Source organism: Tachyglossus aculeatus, chromosome 26 (assembly GCF_015852505.1).
Source record: "Tachyglossus aculeatus isolate mTacAcu1 chromosome 26, mTacAcu1.pri, whole genome shotgun sequence".
Classification (NCBI taxonomy): Eukaryota; Metazoa; Chordata; class Mammalia; order Monotremata; family Tachyglossidae; genus Tachyglossus; species Tachyglossus aculeatus.
Genome location: NC_052091.1, coordinates 6,084,863 through 6,092,995, shown reverse-complemented (window position 1 = coordinate 6,092,995; position 8,133 = coordinate 6,084,863). Strand labels below are relative to the sequence as shown.

At 56.3% G+C, this 8,133-nt stretch overlaps 1 protein-coding gene across 1 annotated transcript; it reads left to right on the top strand.

Annotated features, from left to right (window-relative positions):
- The first annotated feature begins 611 nt into the window (after nucleotides 1–611).
- On the top strand, nucleotides 612–6,356 carry IRGQ (immunity related GTPase Q). Its single transcript, XM_038767280.1, has 3 exons — nucleotides 612–653; nucleotides 2,624–3,119; nucleotides 5,160–6,356. The coding sequence occupies exons 2-3, from the start codon at nucleotides 2,635–2,637 to the stop codon at nucleotides 6,280–6,282; spliced, it is 1,608 nt and encodes a 535-aa protein (XP_038623208.1). The 5' UTR covers nucleotides 612–653; nucleotides 2,624–2,634; the 3' UTR covers nucleotides 6,283–6,356.
- Nucleotides 6,357–8,133: the final 1,777 nt, after the last annotated feature.

Here is an 8,133-nt window from a genome sequence, read left to right as displayed (position 1 = left end):
GTTATTGTTATTATTATTAGACGAATAAATAGAAGTAAAGCTAGAGGCACATCATTCACAAAATAAATAGATCAGTAAATATGGACAAGTGAAATAAATAGAGTAATAAATCTGTACAAACTTATATACAGGTGCTGTGGGGAGGGGAAGGAGGAGAGGAAAAAGGGGGATCAGTCTGGGAAGGCCTCTTGGTTAGTTAAGCGCTCAACAAATACCATTATCATTGTTATTATTATTATTATTAGACGAATAAATAGAAGTAAAGCTAGAGGCACATCATTAACAAAATAAATAGATTAGTAAATATGGACAAGTGAAATAGAGTAATAAATCTGTACAAACTTATATACAGGTGCTGTGGGGAGGGGGAGGAGGAGAGGAAAAAGGGGGATCAGTCTGGGAAGGCCTCTTGGTGAGTTAAGCGCTCAACAAATACCATTATCATTATTATTTTTTATTATTATTATAGAGGGGGCGGGGGTTCCCGGGTCCAGAGCCCGTGACGTCACTGCACCAAAATGACGTCACTGGTCCAAGCCCATCCCCGCAAGGTGCAGTCCCGCCCCTTTGCCCTCCCACGGCCCGCCTCCTCCAGGCCGTCCTCCGGGGGGGGCGGAGCCACAGCCGCCCGGCCAACCTCAGCTGTTTGTCGGGTTCGTTCTTTGGATAATAATAACAATAATAAGGAGGAGGATGGCATTTGTTAAACGCTTACTATGTGCCAAGCACTGTTCTAAGCGCTGGGGGGGTATCTTTTAATAATGATGGCATTTGTTAAGCGCTTACTATGTGCCAAGCACTGTTCTAAGCGCTGGGGGGGTATCTTTTAATAATGATGGCATTTATTAAGCGCTTACTATGTGCCAAGCACTGTTCTAAGCGCTGGGGGGTATCTTTTACTAATGATGGCATTTGTTCAGCGCTTACTATGTGCCAAGCACTGTTCTAAGCGCTTACTGTGTGCCCAGCACTATTCTAAGCGCTGGGGGGTATCTTTTAATAATGATGGCATTTATTAAGCGCTTACTATGTGCCAAGCACTGTTCTAAGCGCTGGGGGGTATCCTTTAATAATGATGGCATTTGTTAAGCGCTTACTATGTGCCAAGCACTGTTCTAAGCGCTTACCATGTGCCAAGCACTGTTCTAAGCGCGGGGGGGTATCTTTTAATAATGATGGCATTTGTTAAGCGCTTACTATGTGCCAAGCACTGTTCTAAGCGCTGTTAAACGCTTACTGTGTGCCAAGCACTGTTCTATGCACTGGGGGGGGGGGGGGCATCTGTTAATAATGTTGGCATTTGTTAAGCGCTTACTATGTGCCAAGCACTGTCCTAGGCGCTGGGGGGGGCATCTGTTAATAATGATGGCATTTGTTAAGCGCTTACTATGTGCCAAGCGCTGTTCTAAGCGCTGGGGGGACATCTGTTAATAATGATGGCATTTGTTAAGCGCTTACTATGTGCCAAGCACTGTTCTAAGCGCTGAGGGGCATCTGTTAATAATGATGGCAGTTGTTAAGCGCTTACTATGTGCCAAGCACTGTTCTAAGTGCTGGGGGGTATCTTAATAATGATGGCATTTGTTGAGCGCTTACTATGTGCCAAGCACTGTTTTAAGCGCTGTTAAGCGCTTACTATGTGCCAAGCACTGTTCTAAGCGCTGGGGGGGCATCTGTTAATAATGATGGCATTTGTTAAGGGCCTACTATGTGCCAAGCATTGTTCTAAGCGCTGGGGGGTATCTTTATAATGATGGCATTTGTTAAGCGCTTACTATGTGCCAAGCACTGTTCTAAGCTCTGTTAAGCGCTTACTAGGTGCCAAGCACTGTTCTAAGCGCTGGGAGGGCATCTGTTAATAATGATGGCGTTTGTTAAGGGCCTACTATGTGCCAAGCATTGTTCTAAGCGCTGGGGGGTATCTTTATAATGATGGCATTTGTTAAGCGCTTACTATGTGCCAAGCACTGTTCTAAGCTCTGTTAAGCGCTTACTAGGTGCCAAGCACTGTTCTAAGCGCTGGGAGGGCATCTGTTAATAATGATGGCGTTTGTTAAGGGCCTACTATGTGCCAAGCATTGTTCTAAGTGCTGGGGGGTATCTTTATAATGATGGCATTTGTTAAGCACTTACTATGTGCCAAGCACTGTTCTAAGCTCTGTTAAGCGCTTACTAGGTGCCAAGCACTGTTCTAAGCGCTGGGAGGGCATCTGTTAATAATGGTGGCGTTTGTTAAGCACTTACTATGTGCCAAGCACTGCTCTAAGCGCTGGAGGGGCATCTGTTAATAATGATGGCATTTGTTAAGGGCCTACTATGTGCCAAACACTGTTCTAGGAGCTGGGGGGTATCTTAATAATGATGGCATTTGTTAAGCGCTTACTATGTGCCAAGCACTGTTCTAAGCACTGGGGGGGCATCTGTTGTTAATGATGGTGTTTGTTAAGCGCTTACTATGTGCCAAGCACTATTCTAAGCGCTGGAGGGGGGGATATAAGGATGTCCCAGATTTCCCGTGGACCCTGGTTGGGGGGCAGGGGACCTCGCCCTTCTCCTCCTTTTGGTCAGTCCTACTTTTTGAGCGAGTCCCGGGTGCTGAGCGCTTGTCCATCTCTCTCCGCAGCCCTGCCAGCCATGCCTGCCCCCGGCGGGGACGTGACCGCCCTGTTCCTGGGCCCCCCGGGGTCGGGGAAGTCGCGGCTGATCCGGGCCCTGCGACGGCCGGACACGAGGGAGCCGGACACCGGGGTCCCCAGCCTGTTCCCCGCGGGCCCGGGGCTCTTCCTGGGTGAGCTGAGCTGCCCACCCAATGCCCCGGGCCCTTGGGCAGCTCAGGCTGATGTGCTGGTCCTGGTCCTGCCAGGGGGGCCGGGGGAGGAGCTGGCAGAGGCTGGCAGGGCCGCCCTGGCCCGGGGGACCCCGGTGCTGGCCGTGCTGACCCTCGGCCTCCAGGATGGCGAGGAGGGCGAGGATGAAGAGGAGACCCGGGCCCGCGGGCAGCTGGCCACCGCAGGCCTGGACTCCATCCCCACCTTCGTCCTGGCCGGCGCCCAGCCCCGTGGGGCCCAGTGGGCAGCGCTCAGAGCCGCCCTGGAGACAGAAGTGGCCGCCCTGGAGAGGTGAGAAGGGGTCGCTTCACTCCGTCCATCGTATTTAGGGACATTAATCGGCTTGAAAAGGAGGATATGTGTTAATAATAATGATAGTTTTGGTATTGGTTAAGCGCTTACTATGGGCAAAGCACTGCCCTAGAGGCTGGGGAGGATGCAAGGTGATCAGGTTGGCCCGTGTGGGGCTCACGGTCTTAATCCCCATTTTACAGATGAGGGAACTGAGGCCCAGAGAGGTTAAGTGACTTGGCACACAGCTGACAAGCGGTTGAGCCGGGATTCCTTCTCCAGCCCAGCCCGCACCCTCCGCTCCTCTGTTGCTAATCAATCAATCAATCATATTTATTGAGCGCTTACTGTGTGCAGAGCACTGTACTAAGCGCTTGGGAAGTGCAAGTACAGTACTAATCTCCTCAGCATGCCTCGTTCTCGCCCGTCCCACCGTCGACCCCCGGCCCACATCATCCCCCTGGCCCGGAATGCCCTCCCTCCCCACATCCGCCAAGCTAGCTCTCTTCCTCCCTTCAAGGCCCTACTGAGAGCTCACCTCCTCCAGGAGGCCTTCTCAGACTGAGCCCCCTCCTTCCTCTCCCCCTCCTCTCCCTCTCCATCCCCCCTGCCTTACCTCCTTCCCTTGCCCACAGCACCTGTATATATGTATTTATGTTTGTACATATTTATTACTCTATTTATTTATTTATTTATTTATTTGTTTTACTTGTACATATCTATTCTATTTATTTTATTTTGTTAGTATGTTTGGTTTTGTTCTCTGTCTCCCCCTTTTAGACTGTGAGCCCACTGTTGGGTAGGGACCGTCTCTATATGTTGCCAACTTGTACTTCCCAAGCGCTTAGTACAGTGCTCTGCACACAGTAAGCGCTCAATAAATACGATTGAATGAGTGAATGATTTGATTGTATCCACCCCAGTGCTTAGTACAGTGCCTGGCACAAAGAAAGCACTTAACAAATACTGTCGTCATTATTAGTGGTATTATTAGTCCTCCCCAGAGCCCCGCATGGGACAGGGACTGTGTCCACCTCGATTTGATTGTATCCACCCCAGCGCTTAGTACAGTGCCTTGCACAAAGGAAGCGCTTAACAAATACTGTCACATTATTAGTGGTATTATTATTCCTCCCCAGAGCCCCACATGGGACAGGGACTGTGTCCACCTCGATTTGATTGTATCCACCCCAGCGCTTAGTACGGTGCCTGGCACAAAGGAAGCGCTTAACAAATACTGTCATCATTATTAGTGGAATTATATTCCTCCCCAGAGCCCCACATGGGACAGGGACTGTGTCCACCTCGATTTGATTGTATCCACCCCAGCGCTTAGTACGGTGCCTGACACAAAGAAAGCGCTTAACAAATACTGTCGTCATTATTAGTGGTATTATTATTCCTCCCTAGAGCCCCACATGGGACAGGGAACGTGTCCACCTCGATTTGATTGTATCGACCCCAGCGCTTAGTACCGTGCCTGGCACAAAGGAAGCGCTTAACAAATACCGTCGTCATTATTAGTGGTATTATTATTCCTCTCCAGAGCCCCACATGGAACAGGGACTGTGTCCACCTTGATTTGATTGTATCCACCCCAGCGCTTAGTACAGTGCCTAGCACTTAACAAATACTGTCACATTATTGGTGGTATTATTATTCTTCCCCAGAGCCCCAGATCTCGGCCTAGGAGGTCAGCGGCTCCCTTCCCGAGGTCCTTGGCCCTAGTGCCCAGGGATGCCAAATCCCACATCGCTCGGGTCCTCGGGATCCGGGCTTGAGTCCTCGAGACCCCCGCCCCCTGGGGAGCCTCCACCTTGGAACTGAGAGGACCCCCCGGATCCCAAGATGGGTGCTCTCCCCGCCCACGGTGGATGTGATGTTGGCACAGCCCTGCCTCCTGCTCAAAGCCCTTGCCGCCCTTTGTGCAGGAGAAGGGACTGGGCGAGGCGCTCGGCGGGACTTCCCCCGCCTCCCCCCAAACCGCAAGACCTCCCTCTGTCCCCCTCACACCCCGACCCCTTCTCTACCTCGTCTCAGGGTGCTCCCACCGGCCCAGGAGGGCTTCGAGGTGCTGGGTGAGGAGGAGTTGGCGGCCGTCCGGGAGGCCTTCGAGGCCGGAGGCCTAGAGGCTGTGCTGTCCTGGGTCCGCGCTAGCCTGGAGCGGCTGGGGAGTGCCCAGGTAGACCTGGGGGTGGTGGGCGAGGGGGCCGGGGCCGTGCTGGATGCCCTGCGGGGCCTGGGGGAGGGAGACGAAGGGGCCGCCCCGGCCGAGCCCCCGCCCCGGCCGGTCCCCTACCCGGTCCCCGACCACCCGAACGTGGTGCTGTGGGCGCTGCCCGCCGGGCCCCCCGAGGACGCCCACCCGCGCTGCCACGCCGTGGTCCTCGTGTCCCCCGGCCCGCCGGGGCCGGAAGAGGTGGCCCAGGGGCAGGTGCTGAGTGAGGCGGGCACCCCCTGCTTCCACGTGCGGACAGACGGGGTGGGGCCGGGGCCCGGCGGCGGGCCGGAGGGCCCCGATGACGAGAGCTGGGAGGTCCTGGGTGGGGAGGACCCCGAGCCGCCCCCCACGGCCTTCCCTCTGCATCCTGGAGGTCTGCCCGGCCTCCAGGAGGCCCTCCGCCGGGCTCTCGCCCCGGCCCAGGCGACCGCCCTGCTCCTCGCCCTGCCTCCGGCCTCCCCCACCGGGGCCCGGGACAAAGCGGAAGCCCTGAGAGGGCAGGCCTGGCGCCCGGCCCTGCTGGCCAGCCTGGCCGCCACAGCCCCCGTGCCGGGGCTGGGCTGGGCCTGCGACGTGGCCCTGCTGAGGGGTCAGCTGGCCGAGTACCTTCGGGAGCTGGGCCTGGAGCCGGGGGTCCTGGCCCGCAGGGAGCGAGCCCTGGGGCTGCCCCCGGGCACGCTGGCGGCCTTGGCCCGCTCCGCCCTGTCCCACGGTGCCACCCGCGAGGCGGTGGAGGAGCGGCTGAGGGGCTGGGCGGGCGAGGGCCGCGCTGGGGGGGTCCTGCTGGGGGCCCTGGGCTTCCTGTTCCCCATGGGAGGGGCGGTGGCCACCGGCGGGCTGGGCTACCGGGCCGCCCACGGGGTCCTCAGTCAGGGCCTGGCCGAGCTGCAGGCCGACGCCGAGGCGGTGCTGGGGGCCCACCCGGAGGCCCCGGAGTCCTGAGGGCCCCGATCCACCCAACCTTGGCGGGGGCAGAGCGTCGTGGAAAATAAAACTGCCGGGACTGGCCAACCGGAGCCCCTGCCTCGTCCATCTGTCCATCCGTCTGCAGGCCTGGGTGGGAGGGAGGGCAACCGGAGGCTGGGGAGGAGCGCGCCTTGGGCTTCGTGGCGGAGCGGGACCTTGGGACGGGATGCCCCGACAAGGGAGGGGAAGGAGGGGGCGAAGCCTTCCCAGACTAAGCCCCCCTTTTCCTCATCTCATCTCAGGGAAGCAGCGTGGCTCAGTGGGAAGAGCCCGGGCTTGGGAGTCAGAGGTCATGGGTTCTAATCCCGGCTGTGCCACATGTCTGCTGTGTGACCTTAACTTCTCTGAGCCTGTTACCTCATCTGTAAAACGGGGTTTAAGACTGTGAGCCCCAGGTGGGACAACCTAATCACCTTGCATCCCCCTCCAGCGCTTAGAACAGTGCTTTGCACATAGTAAGCGCTTAACAGATGCCACTATCATCATCATCTCCCACTCCCTTCTGCGTTGTCCTGACTCGCTCCCTTTGCTCTTCCCCTTTCTCCCCCCCCCTTCACCACTTATGTCCGGATCTCGGATGAGGCTCTTGCAGGCCGAGGATGTTGGGGGGCCTGCAGAGAAGAAGGTTCTAGCACCTCGGGGATTGGGGGGCTGCAGGGGAGAAGGCTTTTGCCCCTGGGGGGGGGAGAGGGGCTGCCGTCCGGTGAGCTGTTCCTTGTCCTCCGGCAGGCACCGAGGCCTGCGCCTCCCGGGCCCTGTGGCACCCGACCCTTCATCATCATCAATCGTATTTATTGAGCGCTTACTGTGTGCAGAGCACTGTACTAAGCGCTTGGGAAGTACAAGTTGGGAACATATAGAGACGGTCCCTACCCAATAGTGGGCTCACAGTCTACTCCAGACCCCTTTTCGCCACCGGCCGGCTGGCCCCGGGGCTCTTCAGGGCCTGAATTGGGGACTCCTGGGCCCCGAGAGGGGCACTGAGGGGAAGGATCCAGCATGAGGAAGGTGGAGGATGAGGGGGCTGCGGGCCGTGGAAGGTGGGTGTGGGGAGGGACCCCAGGGTCGTCGGCTCCAGACCAGGCGGGGAGTTGGATCCCCTCAATAAAAAGCCCCCCAACCTCCATCCCCGTCGCTTGGATCCCTTCTCTCCTTCTACTGCCCAGCCCGCACCCTCCGCTCCTCCGCAGCTGATCTCCTCACCGTACCTCGTTCTCGCCTGTCCCGCCATCGACCCCTGGCCCACGTCATCCCCCGGGCCTGGAATGCCCCCAATCCCTCTGCCCATCCGCCAAGCTAGCTCTCTTCCTCCCTTCAAGGCCCTGCTGAGAGCTCACCTCCTCCAGGAGGCCTTCCCAGACTGAACCCCTTCCTTCCTCTCCCCCTCGTCCCCCTCTCCATCCCCCCGTCTTACCTCCTTCCCTTCCCCACAGCACCTGTATATATGTATATATGGTTGTACATATTTATTACTCTATTTATTTATTCATTTATTTATTTTACTTGTAAATTTCTATCCTACTTATTTTATTTTGTTGGTATGTTTGGTTCTGTTCTCTGTCTCCCCCTTTTAGACTGTGAGCCCACTGTTGGGTAGGGACTGTCTCTATGTGATGCCAATTTGTACTTCCCAAGCGCTTAGTACAGTGCTCTGCACATAGTAAGCGCTCAATAAATACGATTGATTGATTGATTGATTGATTGGATCATTGGGGTGCTCCCGACTCTGGGTTGGAGCCCAGGGAGCGGGAAGGAGTCGTGGACTTTGGGTACCAGCGAAAGAGAACAGCTTTCCAGGCAGGAGAAGGCTTGGAAGGCCCATAATAA

Coding starts and splice junctions, on each gene's coding strand:
- IRGQ (XM_038767280.1), top strand. CDS start 2,635: ATGCCTGCCCCCGGCGGGGACGTGACCGCCCTGTTCCTGGGCCCCCCG. Junction 3,120..5,159: donor GAAGTGGCCGCCCTGGAGAG/GTGAGAAGGGGT, acceptor ACCTCGTCTCAG/GGTGCTCCCACCGGCCCAGG.